Source organism: Vigna unguiculata, chromosome 1 (genome assembly GCF_037176805.1).
Source record: "Vigna unguiculata cultivar grain cowpea cultivar isolate G323 ecotype 2 chromosome 1, ASM3717680v1, whole genome shotgun sequence".
NCBI lineage: Eukaryota > Viridiplantae > Streptophyta > Magnoliopsida > Fabales > Fabaceae > Vigna > Vigna unguiculata.
Window position 1 is genome coordinate 15,252,335 of NC_140792.1, and position 25,251 is coordinate 15,277,585.

Below are 25,251 nucleotides of genomic sequence, written 5' to 3' on the forward strand. Positions count from 1 at the left end.
GGACTTGCTTCTAGGTGAATAAGAGAAGCTTGGTGACCAAGCTTGGAGCAAGAAGGATCTAGATCCTCTCACAAATGCACTTTCTCTCTCTCTTGTTGGGCTAATTTCAAGCCCAACTCTTATTTGGTCCAATTCTCTTCAAAGCCCAAAAACCCTCCAAGGCCTAATACATGGCCCAAACAAAAACCCTACTCTCTAAAGACCAAAATACAAGGCCCAAAAATAAACCCTATTCTAATATTTACAAACAAAGAGTCTTATGCTAGGTCTTCACATCTTCATTGGCCCATGTAAAGTTCATCTTGGGCCTTGTATGTGCATTGGAGGCCAATTCCTCTTTTATCCTCCTAGCCATAGCTCTTGTTGTGGGTCCGTTGGTTAGAGGCATCTCATCATCCCCTCCCTCTTGAGAAGGATTTGTCCTCAAATTTGAAACTTATGCCTCGTCATTTGTACCACCTACAAAAGGTATTAAGTCAGCAACATTAAAGGTGGCATGTACATCATATTCCTCAGGCAACTCTAGCCTATATGCATTATCAATTACTCTTTTCAGCACTTTAAAGGGACCATCACCTCGAGGGCTAAGTTCAGACTTCCTTTTCTTAGGAAGTCTGTCATTTCTAAGGTGTAGCCACACCCAATCCCCTTCTTCAAAAATCATTTCCCTCTCCCCCTTATTGTTGTACTTAGCATACCTCTCAATTTGTTGCTGGATTTGTCTTTTAATCCTCTCATGCATTTTCTTGACAAAATTAGATTTTTCCACCCCTTCTTTATGAATGAAATCAAAAGATGTAGGAAGTGGTAACAAATCCATAGGAGTGAGAGGATTAAAGCCATAAATAGCTTCAAATGGAGAGATCTTAGTAGTCCTATGAACCACTCTATTGTAGGCAAACTCAATATGGGGAAGGTATTCATCCCAAGATTTGTGGTTTCCTTTCAAAATTGCCCTTAGCATAGTAGACAGAGATCTATTAACAACTTCAGTTTGCCCATCAGTTTGTGGGTGACATGAAGTAGAGAAATTAAGTTTAGTTCCTAGCCTTGACCAAAGAGTTTTCCAAAAATGGATAAGGAACTTAGTATCTCTATCAAAAACTATGGTGCGGGGTATACCATGAAGCTTGACCACATCTCTAAAGAAAAGCCGAGCAATGTTGCTAGCATCATCCACTTTGTGACAGGGTATAAAGTGTGTCATTTTGCTAAAACGATCTACCATCACAAAAATGGAATCAAAACCCCTTTGTGTTCTTGGGAGTCCTAAGACAAAATCCATACTTATATCTTCCTAAGGGGCTGAAGCAATAGGCAAGGGGGTGTATAATCCATGAGGCATTGTTTTAGACTGAGATTGTAAGCATGAGATACATCTATTACAATGCCTTTATATGGGGCAAAATGAATTTCTCTTTTAAAAGACCTAGGATTTTTTCTACCCCAAAATGACCTATTAATCCCCCTTCATGTGTTTCTTGAACAAGGAGTTTTCTTTGTGAACCTTAGGGAATATAAAATTTTCCTTCTTTAAACAAATACCCGTCATTCAAATAGAAACCTCCTTGAGGTCTTTCCATACACTCAGCATAAGTAGAGGAAAAGTCAAAATCTTGATTATACATTTCTGGAATGTGATCAAATCCAAGAATTTGGGCTCCTAATTTTGAAAACAAAGTGTGTCTTCTATATAAGGCATCAGCCACCACATTACTTTTGCCCTTCTTGTACTTTATCACATAAGGAAATTGTTCCAAGAATTCCATCCACTTAGCATGTCTTTTATTCAGCTTGTGTTGGCCCTTTAAATATTTTAGCGACTCATGGTCACTATGAATGACAAACTCTTTGGACACAAGGTAGTGTTCCCAAGTTTAAAGGGCCCTAACCAAGGCATACAATTTTTTATCATAGGTGAGATAGTTGAGGGAGGCACCATGAAGTTTTTCACTGAAATAAGCAATTGGGTGCCTTCCTTGCAACAACACAACACATATTCCTACAACGGATGCATCACACTCTAGCTCAAAGGTTTTTGAAAAGTTTGGTAAAGCTAGAATGGGTGCATTGGTGAGCTTTTCCTTGAGTTGTTGAAAAGCAGACTCTTGTTTTTGACCCCAATTAAAAGATACATCTTTCTTGACAAGTTCATTTAGGAGTGAAGCCAAAGTAGAGAAATTAGGAACAAACATCCTATAAAAGCTTGCCAAATCATGGAAGCTCCTAACCTCTCCAACATTTTTAGGAGTAGGCCATTCTTGGATGGCCTTTATTTTTGTAGGGTCAACATGGACCCCATTTTTATTTACTAAAAAACCTAAGAAAATAACACTATCTACACAAAAAGTGCATTTCTCTTTATTTGCAAACAAACTATTTACCCTAAGGATGGTAAGGACAGACCTCAGATGGTCTATGTGCTCATGTAAGCTCTTGTTATAGATCAAAATGTCATCAAAGTAGACAACCACAAACTTTCCTATGCACTCTCTAAGAACGTGATTCATTAGTCTTATGAATGTGCTAGGTGCATTAGTAAGCCCAAAGGGCATCACCAACCACTCATATAATCCAAATTTGGTCTTAAAAGCGGTTTTCCACTCATCACCTTCTTTGATTCTTATTTGGTGATAACCACTCTTTAGATCAATTTTAGAAAACATGAGGGACCCATGTGATTCATCAAGCATGTCATCAAGCCTAGGAATGGGATGCCTATATTTAATGGTGATGTTATTTATGGCTCTACAATCACAGCACATTCTCCATTTCCCATCCGTTTTAGGTATTAACAAAACAGGCACATCACAAGGGCTAAGGCTCTTTTGAACCCAACCCTTCTCCAACAACTCTTGGACTTAAGACTCTATCTCCTTTGTTTCTTGAGGATTTGTCCTATAGGTTGGTCTATTTGGTAGACTAGCCCCATGCACTAAATCTATTTGATGTTCAATTCCTCTAAAGGGAGGAAGCCCAATAGGCCCTTCCTTAGGGAATATATGCTAAAACTCTTTCAAAAGATTTTCAATTTTACGAGGTAGATTTTTAAGCTCAAGAGTTGTGGCAGTACATGTGAGTGTTCCTTTACACAACAGGAGGCATAAAGGTTGTTCAACATTGAGAACTTGATTTAAAGATTTTATGGTTAAAATGTTCTCATTTTGAATGACCTTGGGAGAAGGAACACCAATCTCTCCCGCCTCAGATTCATCTTTATTTAGCTTTTGGACTTTTTGGGGACTTCTTTTTTTTTGTCCTCATCTTTCTCTTTTTCTCTTTTGTTCTTCATTTGAAGTTGATCCTCAGCCACTTGTGATGCAAAAGAGGATGAAGAACAAACTTTTTAGCCTTGTGAGTAAAGGTAATCTCGTTGGTGAGACCATTGTGCATGGTTTTCTTATCAAATTGCCAAGGTCTCCCCAATAAGATATGACAAGCTTCCATAGGTACTACATCACATAGCACACTATCTTCATATTTCCCTATGGAAAACTTGACCTTTACTTGATGTTTGACTGCCAAATCCCCATGTTCATTAAGCCAATGAAGTTTGTAAGGTTTTGGATGAGGTAAGACAGTCAAAGACAACTTGTCAACCAACCTAGTACTGCAACAGTTACAACACGAGCCACTATCCACAATTAGAGAACAAGTGTTTTCCAAAATTTTACACCTTGTGTGAAATATGTTCTCTCTTTGTGTTAGTGCTTGTGGACTAGGTTGATTGTTGAGGATCCTTTTAACAATTAAAAGGTCCCCATCACAAGGGTGAGCATCTTTTATATTAGACTCGTTGGATTCCTCACTTCCACTCTCACTTTCATTTCCATCCTGGCTGCTATATCTATCAACACCCCTAAGAATCATGGTCTTTTTGGTGGGGCATTGAGATGCTATGTGACCTCTACCAAGACATTTGAAGCATTTGATTTCACTTGTGCGAGTGTGTGATGATGCACTCCCTTCTTTACCTTTACCTAGATTCCTAGGTGGCTCCTCCTTTTTCTCTTCTTTCTTAAAATCTTTCTTAACATAAGAGTTAGTTTGAGCTTGATTTCTTTTTGAAAAAGATTTTCTCAAATTTTTTTGTTCTACCTTAATGCATATTTGCACCAAATCATTCAAATCTTGGTAAGATAGAAGCTCAACTCTATCTCTTATATCAAGGTTTAAGCCACTTAAGAATCTAGAAATTGTAATGGACTCTTCCTCAATTATTCCACCCTCATCATAAGTAACTCCATTTTCTGTCTATATTCTTCCACAAACATATTTCTTTGTTGAAGTCTTTGGAGCTTGTTCATGAGCTCCCTATTATAGTAGGAGGGAATGTGTCTCCTCCTAAGGGTTGACTTAAGATCATTCCAATATTCAATTGAAGGTCCAAGACTTCTTAGCCTCTCTTGGACTATAGAAGTCCACCAATACATAGCATACCCTTGAAAGCCTAGGGTAGCAAGAGGCACTTTCCTTTCTTCACTAACTTGATGGCAAGCAAAGAGTTGCTCAACCTTCATCTCCCAATCCAAATAAGCTTCAACATCATCCTTGCCTTGAAGGTGAGGCAAGTCTACTTTAACTTCTCTAGGAGTAGGGTCTTTTCTTTGCCTCTTAATGTGGGAAGGTTGTTGATAATATTCTCCTAATCTTAATCCTTCCTCTTCCCCATATATTGAAGCTCCACTTCTAGACCCTTTGCTAGAATTACTCCTACTTTTTCGCTTATTTTGGATTTTCTCATCTCTTTTCTTTAAAGCTTTGATTTGTTCCTCCAAGAGAGCAATTTGGCCATCTCTTTCCAATTGATCTTTCACCTTGTAAATTGCCACTTCTTGTCTCCATAGTTCAAGTGATTTGAATTGTTGAGAAACATGTTTTAAACTATGAATTGAATCCTCATAATCACTTACACTATGTAGGGAGGGTTGACTAGCCATGATTACTAAAAGCTAACTAAGAAATTGTAAAGAAGAAGTAAATAACAAACTTCTTGAATTATCTTCTAGGATAGATAGGTGAATCACTTGGATTGCTTACTTACCAAGTCTTTCCTTGCCAAAGTAATTCAAAGAATATTGCACAAAACTTCTAAAATAGAATTAGACACATAGTAACAATTAAGCAACAAAAACAAAAAATTGGAGTCTAACTATGCGGCCTACTTTGGTGAGGCTTGATGTTGCAAGACACATTGTCTACAAGCGCTTTTACTATTTAAGAAGGTTCTAATTAAGAGATGAGAGAACACCTAAGGCTCCCCCCAAGACACTTAATTAGTCCAAAGAGATACAAGAATGAAAACTTGAACAAATACAACTCAAATGAATACAATCACAAATTTGCGCAAACTTAAAAAGTCTTCAAGTGTTTCACTCCACTCTTTTCTTTCTTCTTTTGTCTCACTCAAGTGTTTGCTTTGAATTTTCTCCTTTGTGAACTTCACTTGTAGCTTGGAGTTCCACTTTGGTTTCCACCTCCTAGGATGTTACCTTGAGTATTTGGTTACCTCCAAAGAAATCTTCCACCAAGAATGTAACACCAAACCAAAGAAGCCAATAAGGAAAATCAAGAAAAGCTTAAATGAAAGAAGAGCTAAACTCAAGTGGAATATAGATGAAACATACTCAAACATTTAACAAAGAAAGTCAAACTAGAAATAAGGCAAAGAAACAAGTTAAGCACTCAAATGAATTACCTAAAGAATGGAACTAGAATGGATTAAAAACAACCAAAAACAAGCTAGAAATCTGCACAAAATTTGAATTTTCAGCCACTGCCAGTCCAAAAACGTGAAATTCAGCCTCTACTTCAGCGATTTATCATTTTTTCATTTCTCAACATTTTTCAATGATTTTTGTTTTCTTTTTTTCGTCTATGCTTTAGCTACAATAAGCAAAAATCAGATCGAGATTTGCAATAGCCAATTTGTTGTGATAAAACAAATACAGAAAGTGTGCAGACAGACACAACTGGAACAGCAATAAAATGCAACAGAAAAATGCTCTCAAACTCAAGTGATGGTAGTGATTCTAGTGTACTTCTTTTGCCACTTTCTTTTTATCTTTTCTTTTGATTATTTTTGGCACTTGTTTGTACTCTTTTTGTGCTCTTTTTCTTTCTTTTTTTATAGCTCTTACAGCAGTTAGTTTCAATCACAAATTAGAATCTCCACCACACTATGCTTGATCATTTGCATTTTAATAGAAACAAAAGAGAAGGAAACTTAAAGGAATCAAAAGAAGATTATGAAACTCAATGAAACACAATGGAATTTAACTCTAAAGAACTTGCCAAGAACTAATTAACAAGTATGAACTCAAATGCGAAAATTAAAAGCACATAAAGCACACTAGAAACGAAATGAAACTTAGGTGATTAAGCAAGCACAAGGAAAATTCCCATTGGACATTAAGATAACAAAGGTTATCTAGATGTGAAGGTTCATTTCCAAGGCTCCAAGGGAGAAGATAAGGTGTATTTATGAACCAAAAATAGCAGCAAAACAGTAGCAATACAGCAGCAAAACAGCAACAAAATGGAAAGCTAAACAAAGGAATTTAAGACATCATTGAACTACACATTACTCTAGACAAAACATATGGATGAGAAAATTAAAATGATTCAAATAGATGAAATAGAAAATGAACAAGACTCAAACGAAAATGTAAAAGGCACACAAATTCACCATGGTTGAGCTCTTAGGCACAATGGTCGAATGGTTCCAAAGGAACAATGATAAGAACCATATAACCAATGAGGTGAAAAGAAGAAAAAAAAACAAGACAATCAAAGGAAGTAATGAACAACATGAAAATTGAAAGAAAAACCACAAGGAAGATGAACTTATCTCTTGACATCAAGCTTGATCAACCAAGGCTCTAGATACCACATGATGAGTCCATCTTCAAAAGTAAGGAAGCCCAAGAGAAGCCATGCGAAATTGATGAAGCTTCCATGGAGAAGGATGGAGGTGCAGAAGTTAGAAGATGAAAGGAGAAGTGGTGCGACAATGGTGTTTGGAGAAAATCTCAAGTGAGGTTGGGCCAACACTCAAGGAAGGGGGCTAGAGGAAACCAAGAAAGAGAACTCTAGCCTAAGTTGATTCACAAAAAGAGAGGGGTCTGAAGTCATCTCAACAGAGTTTCTCTACTATATTCATGAATGAAAGACAAGGGTCCTAATGAAGGATTATCTTGTTTCCTTTTAAGATTATTGAATATGGTGTGAGTTGATTAAGAAAGTTAAGTGAAATCCCCACTGGACATTAAGATAGCAAGCTATCTAGATGTGAAGGTTCCTTTCACAAAGCTCAAGAGAAGAAGATGATGGATTGATTCAAAACAAAAAGGAAATGGAAAGCACATAAACGATAGAAAACCAAGAACAATTAAAGGAATAAGAAAAATTAAAATGGATAGGAAAGAAATGGTAAAAATGTGAGAAGCACACCACTACAAGGGTAGGCTAGAAGCCATGGCAACCTTGAAGATGAGTGGATGTGTGTCGCCACTTGCTATGCAAGATAAGGCTTAAAAGTATTCACTCCCTAGGGAGGAAACTCTCACAAATGATTGAGACACAAGAGTGTTTTTACTTCAAAATGTTCAAGCCTTTTACATGTCTAGGAGCATCCCTTATATAGAAGATTTTAGGGGCCTCACACTTTAAGGGGTTAGTTAGTCTCACTTAGAACATACTGACTCTTGTGGTGAGAGTAGTAGGAGGCCTGAAACTCATTAAGGGCTAACCTTGTGGGGGGGGATTGATTCTTCGTAACACTTGTAACACATAGCTCGGGTATGAGCAGCTCGGGGGTAAGCATAGGGATTTAGTGGTCGAGTCGAGTCTTAGTGTATTTATTGGAAGGTCACAACATGCTTGGGTGATGTATGTATATTGGACTGTGAAAGTATATCTGATTGCATGATAAAATCTTTTGGCTCTAGCTTACCCTTTGCTTGTTTGATTGCTCTGTATGTTGCTCTTCTACTCTTGCGATGATCATCAATTTATTGATGGGAGCAGATGCGAGAGGTACTCGTGGTCAATGGGAGAGAGACGATTCCGCTGCATAGTCTACTTGGGCTGGACTTCATGTTCTTGTTGGACTTTTCTTTGGGGCCATGGCCCATGTATTAGCCTATCTTTTAGATTTCTATATGATTCTAGTAAACTTTATAACTTGTTTCTTCTGGGGTATTGTGGTGTGCCTTGGGTGGTAAGGAGTGGTGTTTAAACTCCGAGACTGCGCTAAAATATTATTTAGTGTGATGCTTCCTTTAATTTGGTTTAGTAAATTAAATAGGGCGTTACAATTTGTCATAGAAAAAATATAAAAATATATAAATGAAAGTAACATATTTTAATAAAAAAATATTTATAAACTAATGTAATAAAAAAATTTATAATTAATAAATACTTTTTAAACCTTAGTTTAGAACAATTTTCAAATTTTCTTTATTAATTATTTTTGTAAAAATAATTTCAAAAGCCATATATTTAAATCATTTTCATAATTAAGTTGAAAAATAAATTGCAGACATAATTGTAATCTTGATATCACCCTCAAACCATTGCATAACATAGATGATTGAAAAATAGAGGAATTTCCCTCTTCATTCTTCTCTTTATCCCTCAAGGTTGATTGGAGGGAGAGGGAGAGGATGACATGAAGTGGATTACAATGTGTAGTTTGTGTTGTTCACATTAAGTGGATTAAAGGTGAAAGTGGGTGGATTTAGAGTAAAGTTTGTTAAAGTTTATGAGTGATTTTTTGGATGTGATAGATTAAAAATTATATTTAAATGAAGGAAAAACAAGATTACCAAATCGTCCTTTATTTTGAAAATAATTAAAAAATATCATTATATAAGTTTAATTTGTGGTAGAAAAAAGATTAAAATGTATAAATGAAAGTAACATATTTCAATAAAAAAATATTTATAAAATAACGTAAAAAAATTATAATTAATAATTACTTTTTATGCCTTATTTTAGAACAATTTTCAAATTTTTGTTATTAATTATTTTTGTAAAAATAATTTCAAAAGTCATATTTTTACATCATTTTCATAATTAAGTTGAAAAATAAATTAAGAAGAAATGGTAATGTTGATATCAACCTCAAATCATTGCATAACAAAGTTGATTGAAAAATAGAGGAATTTCCCTCTTCCTTCCCGTCTGTCTCCCTCAACGTTGATTGGAGGAAGAGGGAGAGGATGAATTCAAGTGGATTAGAGTGTGAAACTTGTCTTATTCACTTTAAGGGGATTAAAGGTGAAAGAGTGTGTATTTAGAGTAATGTTTGCTAATGTTGGGAGTGATTTGATAGATGTGATAGATTAAACATTATATTTAAATCAAGGAAAAATAAGATTACAAAATTGTCCTTTACTTAATTGCGGACATAAATTGTAATCTTGATTTCACCCTTAAACTATTGCATAACATAGATGATTGAAACATAGAGGAATTTCCCTCTTCCTTCCCCTCTCTCTCCCTCAACGTTGATTGGAGGGGGAGGGAGAGGATGAATTCAAGTGGATGTTGATGAAGGATTATCTTGTTCCTTTTTAAGATTATTGAATATGGTGTGAGTTGATTAAGAAAACCAAGGAAATCCCCACTGGACATTAAGATAGCAAGCTATCTAGATGTGAAGGTTCCTTTCCAAGGTTCTAGAGAGGAGGAGAATGGATTGATGGGGAGTAAGAAATCAAAAGGAAAAACATATAATAGAAACAATATAAACCAAGAAGAGTAAAGAAACATAAAATGAAAAGCAAGGGAAATGGGAGGAATGGAGGATTCACGCCACTACAAGGCTAGGCTAGAAGAAGCCATGGCAACCTTGAAGATGAGTGGTGTATGCCGCCACTTGCCAAGGCAAGATAAGGCTTGAAAGAACTCCACTCCCTAAGGAGGAATGCTCTCACAAAAGGTTGAAACACAAAGTGTATAATTTCTCCAAAATGTTCAACCCTTGTACAAGTGTTAGAGGTCCCCTTAAATAGACAAGTCTAGGGGCCCCTTAGCAAAACAACTAAGTTAAAGGATTACAAAAGAAACCTAGCATGTTCTAGAAAGTAGGTCATCTTAGGGTGCACATGGGTGAATTTTCGTCCAAGCCATCTAGGTGGCAAGTCTTCATGGCCAAGGCTCCCAAAGGTAGGTTCTAGAACATTCTAGAAGACTTGGTGTCCAAGGCATGTGGGCCTCCTCTTTCTAGATGCTTCTAGAAAGTCTTATTCCTTCTCTCTCTTCCTTAGGACGCCAAGTGTCTCCTATGTGGTCCTCCTCCTTTCTTATTCCTACAAAAGCAATTTAAGGAATTTATTAGCATGTTGGTTTAAGGTTAAGCTAATCTTTTGAGTCAACAAGTCAACCCAAAGTCAAGGTCAACAAGTCAACTCAAAAATAGTCAACCAAGCCAACTTAAAGGAATTTTAAACTAAAGAAAATAAAAGCAAAGGAAGGGATCAAGGAACTCCCTTTCTTCTAAGCATGTGCCATGGGCCATCATCCTTGGTAGGGATCAATCCTTTATCATTCTCCCCTTGTTGGAGAGAATTTGACCTCAAATTCTTGAAGTCTTTGTTGATGGAGCTTGACTTGAGTTGATGAGAACTTTCTTCATCTTTAATGATTTGATCCCTAGTCTTGGAGGTGCCCTCTTTCTTTTTAATGCCACTCTCCTTTTCTTGCTTTTGTTTTTGTTCATCTCTCTTTGTTTGGGAAGAAAATGAAGAGTGGTGTTGCACCTCTTGCTTTGAAAAACTCTTTTTGTAGGCAAGTAACTCCTTGGTGAAAGCTTGCTCCTTTTCTTTTTCTTTTTCATCTTTTATTTTACTTTTGTCCTCATTTTCTTGTGGAGGTGGGAGAGGTAGGATTGTGAACTTCTTTCCTAGGGAGGAAAAAACATAAGTGTTTGCATGGCCATCATAAACAACTTTTCTATCAAATTGCCATGGCCTACCTAGCAAAATATGGTTGGCTTCCATAGGCACAATGTCACATAACACCTCATCTTTGTAGCTTCCTATAGAGAAGTTAATTAGGACTTGTTTATTGACATCTATTTCTTCTTCCTTAAGCCATGATAGGTTGTAGGGTTTGACATGAGGAATGGTTTTCAAGCCAAACTTGTCCACCACCCTTGGGCTAGCCATATTTACACAACTTCCACTATCTATGATGAAGTGACATATCTTGTCATTGATAAGGCACCCTCCATGAAAAAGGTTTTGTCTTTGAGAAGGATCAAGTTCTTTGGGAACTTGCCCTAGTTGGCGCCTTACCATTAACAATCCACTTTCAAAGGGTTTAGTCCTTTCAATTGAAGAAGAAGTGTGGGAAGAAGTATTTTGGGGGGAAGGGGAAGAAAAATGTTCACTCTCATCATCACTCTTCCTTAAGATCATTGTCCTCTTCATTGGGCAATTCAAAGCAATGTGTTTATACCCCAAACATTTAAAACATTTAATGGAACTTGATCTTTGAGAAGTGGAATGGTGAGTGTGACCACTTGGTAACTTATTTTTACTTGATGGTACTTGGTGAGACTTAGAAGGAAATTTATCATGTTTCTCTTTAGCTTTTCCCTTCCATGAGTGACTATAGTAGTGGTTGGGTGAGTAACTCTTCCTTGCCCTTCTTTTTCTTTTCAATTGAATTTCAATCCCAAGGGCAAGTGTGAAAACATTTTCAAGAGTGGAGTACTCATACAACTCTACTTGGTCTTGTATGTCTCTCCTAAGACCACTCACAAATCTTTTTATTTTCTCTTTGTTAGTTTCTTTTATTTCAACCCTACGCATTTGAGACTCTAATTCTTTAAAGTACTCACTCACACTCATAGAACCTTGGTGAAGCCTTTGGAGCTTCAAAAGAAGTTCCTTCCTATAGGAGGGAGGAACAAATCTAGCGCGCATAAGAGTTTTAATGTCCATCCAAGAAGTCGCGGGTGGCCCTTGGTCATAATTCTTACAAACTTTATGCCACCAAGTATTGGCATACTCCAAAAATCCTAAAACTACTAGATCAACTTGTGCTTGATCCTTTACATGATTTTCATTGAAAATTTGATCAACTTTAGCTTCCCAATCAAGGAAGACTTTGGGATCACTTCCACCATAGAACTTAGGAATCTTTGGAGTTTGCTTCTCTTGTGTTGGGTTGCGCCTAGAATGCCCTCTTTTCCTAGCCTCTCTTTCTTGCTCTTTAGCTTCAAGCCTTTGAATGTGCTCTTGGATTCTTAGGTCACTTTGCTCCTTGTCTTTTCTCAATTGTTCAAAGGCCTCCTTCCTAGACAACTCCAAATCCCGAAGCAATCTCATCAATGTATTGTTTTTGTTTGGTGTAGGTGCATTTGATGAACTTGCCATGATTCCTACAACAAAAACACTCAAATCCGAGACAAAATAAATGAATTAGGGGTTAGACAACATGAAAACCGAGACCAATTCCAACCCAAAATGTGACCCAAGTGTTTACATCACTCTCCCAAAGTAACAAGGCAAGGCTACACTCAAGGATTATCTTGTTCCTTTTTAAGATTATTGAATATGGTGTGAGTTGATTAAGAAAACCAAGGAAATCCCCACTGGACATTAAGATAGCAAGCTATCTAGATGTGAAGGTTCCTTTCCAAGGTTCTAGAGAGGAGGAGAATGGATTGATGGGGAGTAAGAAATCAAAAGGAAAAACATATAATAGAAACAATATAAACCAAGAAGAGTAAAGAAACATAAAATGAAAAGCAAGGGAAATGGGAGGAATGGAGGATTCACGCCACTACAAGGCTAGGCTAGAAGAAGCCATGGCAACCTTGAAGATGAGTGGTGTATGCCGCCACTTGCCAAGGCAAGATAAGGCTTGAAAGAACTCCACTCCCTAAGGAGGAATGCTCTCACAAAAGGTTGAAACACAAAGTGTATAATTTCTCCAAAATGTTCAACCCTTGTACAAGTGTTAGAGGTCCCCTTAAATAGACAAGTCTAGGGGCCCCTTAGCAAAACAACTAAGTTAAAGGATTACAAAAGAAACCTAGCATGTTCTAGAAAGTAGGTCATCTTAGGGTGCACATGGGTGAATTTTCGTCCAAGCCATCTAGGTGGCAAGTCTTCATGGCCAAGGCTCCCAAAGGTAGGTTCTAGAACATTCTAGAAGACTTGGTGTCCAAGGCATGTGGGCCTCCTCTTTCTAGATGCTTCTAGAAAGTCTTATTCCTTCTCTCTCTTCCTTAGGACGCCAAGTGTCTCCTATGTGGTCCTCCTCCTTTCTTATTCCTACAAAAGCAATTTAAGGAATTTATTAGCATGTTGGTTTAAGGTTAAGCTAATCTTTTGAGTCAACAAGTCAACCCAAAGTCAAGGTCAACAAGTCAACTCAAAAATAGTCAACCAAGCCAACTTAAAGGAATTTTAAACTAAAGAAAATAAAAGCAAAGGAAGGGATCAAGGAACTCCCTTTCTTCTAAGCATGTGCCATGGGCCATCATCCTTGGTAGGGATCAATCCTTTATCAGATGTGAAGCTTGTCTTGTTCACTTTAAGGAGATTAAAGCTGAAATTGAGTGGATTTAGAGTAAATTTTATTGAAATTTGTGAGTGATTTGATGGATGTGATAGATTAAAAATTATATTTAAATCAAGGAAAAATAAGATTACCAAATTGTCCTTTATTTTAAAATGATTAAAAATTATCATTGTATAAGTTTGATTTGTTGTAGAAAAAAAATATTAATATGTATGAATGAAAACAAAATATTTTATTAAAATAATATTTATAAAATAATGTATTAAAAAAAATTAATTAATAATTACTTTTTAAACCTTATTTTAGAATAATTTTCAAATTTTTATTATTAATTATTTTTGTAAAAATAATTTGAAAAATCATATTTTTATATCATTTTCATAATTAAGCTGAAAAATAAATTACGGACATAATTGTAATCCTGATCTGACCTTGAAACCATTGCATTAGAGAGATAATTGAAAAATAGAGGAATTACCCTCTTCCTTTCCCTTTCTCTCCATCAAGGTTGATTGGAGGGAGAGGGACATGATGACATCAAGTGGATTACAGTGTGAAATTTGTGTTGTTCACTTTAAGTTGACTAAAGGTAAAAGTGGTTGATTTAGAGTAAAGTTTGTTAAAGTTTATGAGTGATTTGCTGGATGTGATAGATTAAAAATTATATTTAAATCAAGGAAAAAAAAGATTACCAAATTGTTCTTTATTTTAAAAATAATTAAAAATTATCATTATATAAGTTTGATTTGTCTTAGAAAATTATTAAAATGTATAAATGAAAGTAACATATTTTAATAAAAAAATATTTATAAAATAATGTAATAAAAAGATTTATAATTAATAATTAATTTTTACAACTTATTTTAGAACAATTTTAATTTTTTCGTTATTAATTATTTTTGTAAAAATAATTTTAAAAGTCATATTTTTACATCATTTTCATAATTAAGCTGAAAAATAAATTGCGGACATAATTGTAATATTGATATCACCCTCAAATCAAGACATAACAAAGATGATTTTAAAATAGAAGAATTTCCCTCTTCTTTCCCCTCTTTCTCGCTCAAGGTTGATTGGAGGGAGAAGGAGAGGATGACATCAAGTGGATTACAGTGTGTAGTTTGTGTTGTTCACTTTAAGTGGATTAAAGGTGAAAGTGGGTGGATTTAGAGTAAAGTTTGTTAAAGTTTATGAGTGATTTTTTGGATGTGATAGATTAAAAATTATATTTAAATCAAGGAAAAACAAGATTACTAAATTGTCCTCTATTTTAAAAATAATTAAAAAATATCATTATATAAGTTTAATTTGTGGTAGAAAAAATATTAAAATGTATAAATGAAAGTAACATATTTTAATAAAAAAATATTTATAAAATAACGTAAAAAAATTATAATTAATAATTACTTTTTATGCCTTATTTCAGAATAATTTTCAAATTTTCAATATTAATTATTTTTGTAAATATAATTTCAAAAGTCATATTTTCACATCATTTTCATAATTAAGTTTAAAAATAAATTAAGAAGAAATGTTAATCTTGATATCACCCTCAAACCATTGCATAACATAGCTGATTTAAAAATAAAGGAATTTCCCTCTTCCTTCCCCTCTCTCTCACTCAACGTTGATTGGAGGGAGAGTGAGAGGATGAATTCAAGTGGATTAGAGTGTGAAGTTTGTCTTGTTCACTTTAAGGGGATTAAATGTGAAAGTGAGTGGATTTAGGGTAAATTTTGTTGAAATTTGTGAGTGATTTGATCGATGTGATAGATTAAAAATTATATTTAAATCAAGAAAAAACAAGATTATTAAATTGTCCTTTATTTTAAATATGATTACAAATTATCATTATATAAGTTTGATTTGTTTTAGAACAATTATTAGTATGTATAAATTAAAATAACATATTTCATTAAAACAATATTAATAAAATAATGTAATAAAAAATTTATAATTAATAATTAATTTTTAAATCTTATTTTATAACAATTTTAAAATTTTCGTTATGAATTATTATTGTAAAAATAATTTCAAAAGCCATATTTTTACATCATTTTCATAATTAAGCTGAAAAATAAATTGTGGACATAATTGTAATCTTGATATCACCCTCAAACCATTACATAACAGAGATGATTGAAAAATAGAGGAATTTCCTTCTTCCTTCACCTCTTTCTTCGTCAAGGTTGATTGGAGGGAGAGGAAGATTGTAAGAACCATGAGATTTAATTAATTAAATAATTATTTAATAAATAAATGCAGGTAATAGAAGCCTTTATGGCATTAAATTCTGATTGGTATAATGTGGAAAAGTATTAGCTCAAGTGGTTGAGAGAGTGTGGTTTTTGTGAGAGGAACTGGGTTTGAGTCATATGTATGCCAATTGTGTGTTATTTAATTATTATTATTTTAATAATATGTTTGAGTATGTTGAATGGTGGTATAATGATTGAATTGTGTTAGTTAGCAATAGATATAAATTGGCTTGATGGTTTAGCAATATATACTCGCTTGGGCGAGAAAACTAGTGCTCACCATTGTTCTCTCGTGCACAAACACTCAACAGATCACAAATGGTTCAATAATACCATACACAGGTTCACATCAGCACACCAAGCACATTAACATGATAAAACAGCAACACAAGCAGCACAACACAAAAGAAAGGAGCAAACCCTAGCTTCCCGTAACTGGAAAAATAAGCTAGCGAAATACTCTGACACACACACAGTGAGCACGACTGTCCTAAGGATGTCCAAAGAGCTGAAACGAATAATAAAATAGAAAAAGGAACGAGTTATTACCAAACCCTAACGGTAAAAGCAAAAATGGGTCCAAAAAAGTGGAATCATGAGCTGAGGAGTGACTTACGTGGAGCGGAAACTTGACTTGAGCTAGCTTGAGAAAGGTTGACGGCTAACCCTAGTAGAGAGTGGTGGCTGCTCAAAGGAGGCAAGGAGACGTGTTTTCTGGAAAGTGAATGAGAGAATGGAATTAGGGTGGATTAGGGTCTAAATCCCTATTGGGCCCGCCCTTAGGCCCATTACATTAGCGCAACCCTTTTAATTTTGGGCAGAAAAGAAAAAGAATTTAGTGGGCCTTAAATTCTCCCTAACAAGAAAAGTTTCTACCTCGCAAATGAAAACTTACCAAGCAAAAAGATGTAGGTGTGATTTTCTCATGTCCTCCTCTAACTCCTAAGTCGAGTCACCTGTCCTCCGATCCCAGATGACTTTGACAAGGCTGATTGTCTTTCCTCTACGTTCCTCAACCTTGCTATCCTCTAAAGCGATGATGAGTACTTCCACAGTAAAATCCTCTCTGATTTGTATATCTTCAACTTCCAACACATGAGCCGGATCAAACACGTACTTCCTCAACTGAGACACGTTAAACAGCGGATGAAGGTTTGCCAACTAAGGGGGTAAAGCTATCTCATAAGCCATAGGCCCAATCCTCCTCATGATCTGATAGGGGCCAAGGAACTTAGGAGAGAGCTTCCTTGAGCGGAGAGCCCTTCCCACGCTAGTGGTTTGGGTCACCCTCAAGAACACATGATCCCCAGCCGCAAGCTCTAAAGGTCGCCTCCTACGGTCAGCGTAAGCCTTCTGTCTACTCTGAAAAGCCTGCATTCTGTTCCTCACCATCCTCACCTTCTCGGTGGTTTGTTCTAATAACTCTGGTCTGACTAGTACTACTTCCCTATCCTGATACCAACGTAGGGGAGTCCTACACTTCCTGCCGTATAAAGCCTCGTATGGCGCCATGCCAATGCTCATATGAAAGTTGTTGTTGTAGGTAAACTCTATCAATGGTAACACCTCATCCCAAGCTCTTAGGTGATCCAATATATATGTCTGCAATAAGTCCTCAAGTGACTGGGTGGTCCTCTCGGACTGACCATCGGTCTAGGGATGGTAGGCTAAGCTCATAGTCAACTTGGTCCCTAAAGCCTCTTGTAAGGTTTGACAAAATCGGGATGTAAACCGTGGGTCTCTTTCGGAAACTATGCTCGAAGGCACTCCATGTAGCCTTACTATCTCCTTAATGTACAATTGAGCCAACTTCGCCATGGACATCCTTAAGTTCATCCGACCCAAGTTGTTCTCTGACTCTGTTCAGATTGGCGTCCAAGAAGTCACTAGATATAGTAAGAGTACTACACCTAATGGACTCGGACCCCAACTCCACCTGTAGCCTTATGTTCCTGAACTTCTCCAATAGTTCCACCTCCTTAATCATAAGGTGTGCAGCATATACAATCTTCCTACTCAAGGCATCCGCCACTACATTCGCCTTCCCTGGGTGATATATGAGCTCAAAGTCATAATCCTTCAGGAATTCCATCCATCTTCTCTGCCTCATGTTCAACTCCTTCTGATCAAACAGATACTTGAGACTCTTATGATCGCTGAACACACGAAACTGAGCACCATACAGATAATGCCTTCAGATCTTCAAAGCGAACACTATGGCTGCTAACTCTAGGTCATGGGTGGGATAGTTCTTCTCATGAACCTTAAGTTAGCTTGAGTCATAGGCCACCACCTTCTTTTCCTGCATTAACACGCAGCCAAGTCCGAGATGGGATGCATTACAATAGACCTCAAACGGCTTCCCCACATCCGGGATCACTAGTATCGGAGCACTAGTCAGTCTCCGCTTAAGCTCTTGAAAGCACTCCTCACACTTATCCATCCAAGTGAAGGGTTGATCTTTCCGAGTGAGTTGTGTCATGGGCGCCACTATCTTGGAGAATCCCTCTATGAATTTCCTATAGTAGCCAACTAACCCCACGAAGCTTCTTATCTCTGTCGCAGACTTGGGACTTTCCCATTTAACTACTGCCTTAACTTTCGTTGGGTCCATTGCAATGCCCTGTGCAGATATCACGTGCCCCAAAAACTGAACTTCATCCATCTAGAACTCGCATTTGGACAACTTGGCATATAATTGCTTCTCCCTCAAGACGCTAAGCACCAATCTCAAATGTTCAACATGCTCCTCTTGAGTCTTAGATTAGATGAGAATGTCGTCTATGAAGACCACAACGAACTTATCCAAGAACGATCTGAAAATCTTGTTCATATAGTCCATGAACATTGCTGGAGCATTGGTCACACCAAAAGGCATGACCACGTACTCATAGTGTCCATACCGGGACTGGAAAGTCGTCTTCTGCACATCATCAACCTTTACCAAAATCAGATGGTATCCCGACCGCGGATCAATCTTTGAGAACACCGACGACCCATGCAGCTGATCCATCAAGTCATCAATTCTTGGAAGAGGATACTTGTTCTTGATCGTCATTTTGTTTAATTGCATGTAATCCACACATAGACGTGAACTCCCATCTTTCTTCTTCACTAACAGCACTGGCGCTCCCCAAAGCGAAGTGCTGGGTCGGATAAACTGTTTCTCCATCCCTCAATCTGTTTCTTGAGTTCCACCAAATCTGCTGGAGCCATGCGATATGGGGCCATCGATACTAGACCTATTCTTGGTACCAAATCAATAGAGAACTCCACCTCTCTATTGGGAGGTAACCTTGGTATTTCATTCGGGAATACGTCTTCAAAGTCATGTACAACAGGTATGACTGATGTTCTTTCCTTCTCCTCTACCTCCATACGGGCCAAAATTATGAAACGCTGCGCGACACTCTGAACCTCATTTGCAACTCCCTAAGGGGATATCAATTTTGGCTCCTCTGAGACTAGGAATAATAACCTCTTCTCTCGATAGTCTATGAGAATTCGATTGGCAGAGAGCTAATCCATCCCTAAGATTACTTCCAACTCCTGTAGAGGTAGGCAAATCAGATTCACTTTGTATCTACGCCCTTCCACCTCCACTAGACATCTAGCACACAAGGATGACGTCATGACCAAACCCGACGCCGGAGTAGACACCACCAGCTAACACTATAGCTCACACATCGACAGACCCAAACGTTTCACACAAGCATCTGACACAAACGAGTGTGTCACTCCAGAATCATACAACACACAACAAGAAGTACCAGTTATCATGCAACTACCCATAACTAAGTTACTTAAGCCAGTTGCCTCTCCTCCTGACATAGCATACACTCTGCTCGTCGCCTGAAGCCTGTTGCCTCTGTCCCTCCGTTGATGCTGGTGGGGAGTCTGCACTATAGGGCGTGTTGTTGCCCTTGCAAGGTTGGGGCAGTCCTTTCCAAAGTGGCCTTCCCTGCCACAGTTGTTGCATCTGCGGTAGCCTTCCATGCGTGGGCAAGCACTCCTCAAATGAGGGCCCCCACATATGTAGCACTACACCACTCGACCCTGCTGGGGAGGAAGACCCCGAGACCCCTGAGGCTGATGGTGAGGTTTGTCATATGGTCTCTTCCGCTCATCATGTCTAGGCTTGGACCCAAATGGTCTGCCAATCCTCTAAGGTTGTTGTGTGGTCGTTGACCCTCTACCTCATTCTTCATCTTCTCCATTACTTTGGCCTTTGATGAAGGATTATCTGGTTTTCTTTTAAGATTATTGAATATGGTGTGAGTTGATTAAGAAAGCTAAGTGAAATCCCCACTGGACATTAAGATAGCAAACTATCTAGATGTGAAGGTTCTTTCACAAAGCTCAAGAGAAGAAGATGATGGATTGATTCAAAATAAAAAGGAAATGGAAAGCACATAAACCATAGAAAACCAAGAACAATTAAAGGAAGAAGAAAACATAAAATGGAAAGGAAAGGAATGGTAAAAATGTGAGAAGCACGCCACTACAAGGTTAGGCTAGAAGCCATGGCAACCTTGAAGATGAGTGGATGTGTGCCGCCACTTGCTATGCAAGATAAGGCTTAGAAGTATTCACTCCCAAGGGAGGAAACTCTCACAAATGGTTGAGACACAAGAGTGTTTTTACTTCAAAATGTTCAACCCTTTTACAAGACAAGGAGCACCCTTTAAATAGGAGTTCATAGGGGTCCTTTAGCAAATACAAAAACATGAAAAAGGATTAACTAGCAAACCCTAAACCTAATGTGAGAGTGAGTCTTGGCCAATTGAAGGGAGATGATTTATTGAGGCATTCCCATGAGGATTCTAGGCCAAAAGAGGAAGGAGACCAAGTGACCTTCTAAGGCATAAACCACAATGGTAAAAGGAGACAAGGTACATAACAAGACAAACAAGGATTAGCATGGTTGTTTAAGTTAATCTAATCTTTGTCAAAGGTCAACTTTGGATCAAAGTCAACAAGTCAACCAAAGTAAGTCAACTAGAAACCAACTTAGGGAATTCAAACTAAAGTAATGCAAAACAAAGATAAAGGTGATGGATTAGAAGACTCCCCTCTAGATGGAATAGAAGACTCCCCTTTAGACATGCTTCTAGTGATCCTTCTTGAGGGAGCTTCTAAGGAGGTGGTCACGCCTTCATCATCCTCCCCTTCTTGGAGAGAATTCGACCACGAATTCTTAAACCCTACATCAAAAGGAGAAAGGTCACAAACATTGAATGAGTTACTTATGTTGTAGCTTGGGGGTAAGTCTAACTCATAAGCATTGTTGTTAATTCTCCTAATGACTTGAAAGGGGCCATCCCCTCTAGGGATGAGCTTAGACTTCCTTTGAGTAGGGAATCTCTCCTTTCTCAAGTGAAGCCAAACCCACTCAATTTCAAAAGTTTTGGAGAAGCTTGGGAGGGCTAAGAGTGGTGCATTGATCAATTTTTGTTTTAAAGTTTCAAAAGCCTTTTCTTGATCTTTGCCCCACTTATAGACCACACCTTTCTTGACCAATTCATTGAGAGGGGTGGCTATGGTGCTAAAGTTTGGCACAAACCTCCTATAAAAACTAGCCAACCCATGGAAAGACCTAAGCTCACTTACATTATTTGGGGGAGGCCAATCCTTGATGGCCATCACTTTTTCTTGGTCCACATGGACCCCATGTTGATTTATTTTGAAACCTAGGAAGATCACATGATCCATCCCAAACAAACATTTCTCCATATTAGCATACAAGGATGCCTTCCTTAAAGTCTCTAACACACTCCTTAAATGATGCAAGTGGTCATCTTGAGACATACTATAAATGAGAATGTCATCAAAGTACACCACAACAAACTTCCCTAAGAACTCTCTAAGAACATGGTGCATGAGTCTCATGAATGTACTAGGTGCATTGGTCAAGCCAAAAGGCATGACTAACCACTCATATAATCCAAACTTAGTCTTGAAAGAGGTTTTTCATTCATCACCTTCTTTGATTCTAATTTTATTGTACCCACTCTTCAAGTCTATTTTGGAAAATATGGTTGCACCATGTAACTCATCAATCAAATCATCTAATCTAAGAATAGGATGCCTATACTTGATGGTTATGTTGTTGATAGCCCTACAATCTATGCACATTCTCCATGTTCCATCCTTTTTGGGGACAAGAGTCACAGGCATTGCACAAGGACTCATGCTATGTTGCACCCACCCCTTTTCTAACAACTCATTCACTTATTTTTGAATTTCCTTAGCCTCCTTGGGACTAGTCCTATAGGCTGGCCTATTAGGCAAAGATGAGCCTTGTATGAAATCAATTTGGTGTTCTATAACTCTTAGGGGTGGGAGACCCTTTGGAGGTTCTTGAAAAACATCTTTGAACTCATCTAAGACTAATGACAAGTCTAAGGGACATCTAGAGTAAGGGTTTTGGAAGGAGGGGGAAGATTCACTAGGATAAGCTAGGAAGATGGGTTTTTGGGCAAGCATTACCTTTTTCACCCCTTTGAGGGTGATCATGCTCTTCTTGGACTCATTGCCATGCCCTTGCGCCTTCTTTTGCGCCTTCTCTTCTTTTCTTTTCTTTATCATTTGCAATTGGTCCTCATTGACTTCTCTTGGTGAAAGAGGTAGTAATGTGATCATTTTTCCTTGGAAGCTAAAGGTAAATTTGTTGGCATGGCCATCATGAAAATCTTTCCTATCAAATTGCCATGGCCTTCCTAATAAAATGTGGGTTGCTTCCATGGGCACTAAGTCACATAATACCTCATCTTTGTAGTTTCCAATGGAGAAGTTAATAAGGACTTGTTTGTCCACTTTAATCTCACCTTCCTCACTAAGCCAAGAAAGCTTATAGGGCTTGGCATGAGGGATGGTTTTCAAGCCAAGCTTGTCCACAACCCTTGTGCTAGCCACATTAACACAACTTCCACTATCAATTATGAGGGAGCAAGTTTTGTTGTTGATTTGGCACCTTGAGTGAAAAATATTTTCTCTTTGGTTTTCAAATTCTTTAGGCACTTGGCCTAGCATGCGCCTAACCACCAACAAACTTCCTTCATTAGGTTTGATTTCATCCTCACTTGAACATTAGGAAGAAGTGTGGGAGGAAGAACTTTTAGGGGAAGGGGGAGAAGAATGTTCACTTTCAACCTCTCCTTTAGGGTTCAAGATCATGTTCCTCTTTGTTGGGCAATTTAAAGCAATGTGACCATAAGCCCAAACACTTAAAACATTTGATGGAACTAGTTCTTGAACTTTGAGAACAGTTTGCACTTTCATGGGAGGTTCTAGACGAATTAGTCCTAGGTGGGTGGTCTTTGGAAGATGGGTTCTCATCCTTTCTTTGGACATCAAGAACGTAATTTTTGGACCACTGAGCAGGTGCAGTTTAATCTTTTAAAATCGTGAACAGTTTCTGCCAGCATTGTTTTTATGTGGACCATTCAAAGATAGCTACACAAGACAAGGTTAGAACATGAAAACACCATATTCAAGGACAACCAAAGCTCTAGATACCAAATGATGAAGGATTATCTTGTTTTCTTTTAAGATTATTGAATATGGTGTGAGTTGATTAAGAAAGCTAAGTGAAATCCCCACTGGACATTAAGATAGCAAGCTATCTAGATGTGAAGGTTCCTTTCACAAAGCTCAAGAGAAGAAGATGATGGATTGATTCAAAATAAAAAGGAAATGGAAAGCACATAAACCATAGAAAAACAAGAACAATTAAAGGAAGAAGAAAACATAAAATGGAAAGGAAAGGAATGGTAAAAATGTTAGAAGCACGCCAGTACAAGGTTAGGCTAGAAGCCAGGGCAACCTTGAAGATGAGTGGATGTGTGCTGCCACTTGCTATGCAAGATGAGGCTTAGAAGTATTCACTCCCAAGGGAGGAAACTCTCACAAATGGTTGAGACACAAGAGTGTTTTTACTTCAAAATGTTCAACCCTTTTTCAAGACAATGAGCACCCTTTAAATAGCAGTTCATAGGGGTCCTTTAGCAAATATAAAAACATGAAAAAGGATTAACTAGCAAACCCTAAACCTAATGTGAGAGTGAGTCTTTGCCAAGTGAAGGGAGATGATTGGTGGAGGCATTCCCATGAGACCAAGTGACCTTCTAAGGCATAAACCACAAAGGTAAAAGGAGACAAGGTGTACATGTCTACTTTTGCTTTTTGCTTTCCTTTCTCTTCCACTTCATCCAAGTGCTCCAATCACCAAGTGCCACCTAGCCATGATCTACTTTCTCTTAATTACCTACAAAACAAGACAAACAAGGATTAGCATGTTGGTTTAAGTTAATCTAATCTTGGTCAAAGGTCAAGTTTGGATCAAAGTCAAAAAGTCAAACAAAATAAGTCAACTAGAAACCAACTTAGGGAATTCAAACTAAAGTAATGCAAAATAAAGATAAAGGTGATGGATTAGAAGACTCTCCTCTAGATGGAATAGAAGACTCCCCTCTAGACATGCTTCTAGTCATCCTTCTTGAGGGAGCTTCTAAGGAGGTGGTCACGCCTTCATCAGCCTTCTCCACCAGAGCAGCAAAATCCTTGATGGATAAGGGTGTTACCATAAAGCGAATGTCGCCATGGAGTCCATTCTCAAACTTGCGGCATCTCCACTCCTCATCAAGTAGTAAGGTGTAGAAGCGGCTGAGGTGCTTGAACTTCTCATCATACTCTGTTACGGACTTCCTTCCTTGAGTCAGTTGGAGGAATTCCACCTCCTTGGCATACCGAATGTTCTCTGGGAAATATTTCGAGAGGAATTTCCCCCTGAAGGCCTCCCATGTCATTGGCTCGCCTCTCTCCTCCATGATGGATTTTGTGCTTATCCCTCAATGCTCATCCTCTCCGATGACCATATATACCGTAAACGCAAGTCGGTTATCCACTGGACACATCTTCGCATCGAAGATTTTCTCCATGTCCTTTAGCCATTGGTTTACGGCATCAAGACTGGTCTTGCCTCCAAACTTTGTCGGGTGGTGCTTCAAGAAATCCTCCAGACTCCACTCCCTAACTGTAGGTCGTGGCTCGATACCAAAAGCAGGTGTTGCTGCCCTATCCTCTTCTAGCTGCCGGAGGGCTTCCATATGTTGCCGGTGGGCATCCTGATGAAGGATTATCTTGTTCCTTTTTAAGATTATTGAATATGGTGTGAGTTGATTAAGAAAACTAAGTGAAATCCCCACTGTACATTAAGATAGCATGCTATCTAGATGTGAAGGTTCCTTTCACAAAGCTCAAGAGAAGAAGATGATGGATTGATTCAAACAAAAAGGAAATGGAAAGCACATAAAACATAGAAAACCAAGAACAATTAAAGGAAGAAGAAAACATAAAATGGAAAGGAAAGAAATGGTAAAAATGTGAGAAGCACGCCACTACAAGGTTAGGCTAGAAGCCATGGCAACCTTGAAGATGAGTGGATGTGTGC

The 25,251-nt window shown here is 37.7% G+C and overlaps 1 protein-coding gene and 1 pseudogene across 1 annotated transcript; both read right to left on the minus strand.

Moving 5' to 3' along the window:
* Positions 1 to 3,220: 3,220 nt before the first annotated feature.
* Positions 3,221 to 4,940, minus strand: LOC146888741 (uncharacterized; annotated as a pseudogene).
* Positions 4,941 to 16,290: 11,350 nt separating this feature from the next.
* On the minus strand, positions 16,291 to 17,312 carry LOC114188716 (uncharacterized). The gene is made up of 3 exons (XM_028077342.1): positions 17,088 to 17,312; positions 16,818 to 16,925; positions 16,291 to 16,308 (listed from the first exon to the last, which is right to left on the minus strand). The coding sequence occupies exons 1-3, from the start codon at positions 17,310 to 17,312 to the stop codon at positions 16,291 to 16,293; spliced, it is 351 nt and encodes a 116-aa protein (XP_027933143.1).
* Between the last annotated feature and the right edge of the window lie 7,939 nt (positions 17,313 to 25,251).

What these genes read in the sequence shown, in the direction of transcription:
- LOC114188716 (XM_028077342.1), bottom strand. Translation starts at nt 17,312, where the DNA reads ATGGCGCCATACGAGGCTTTATACGGCAGGAAGTGTAGGACTCCCCTA. An exon ending in GGGATCATGTGTTCTTGAGG is followed by an intron (nt 16,926 to 17,087) that starts GTGACCCAAACC and finishes AACGTGTCTCAG; the next exon opens with TTGAGGAAGTACGTGTTTGA.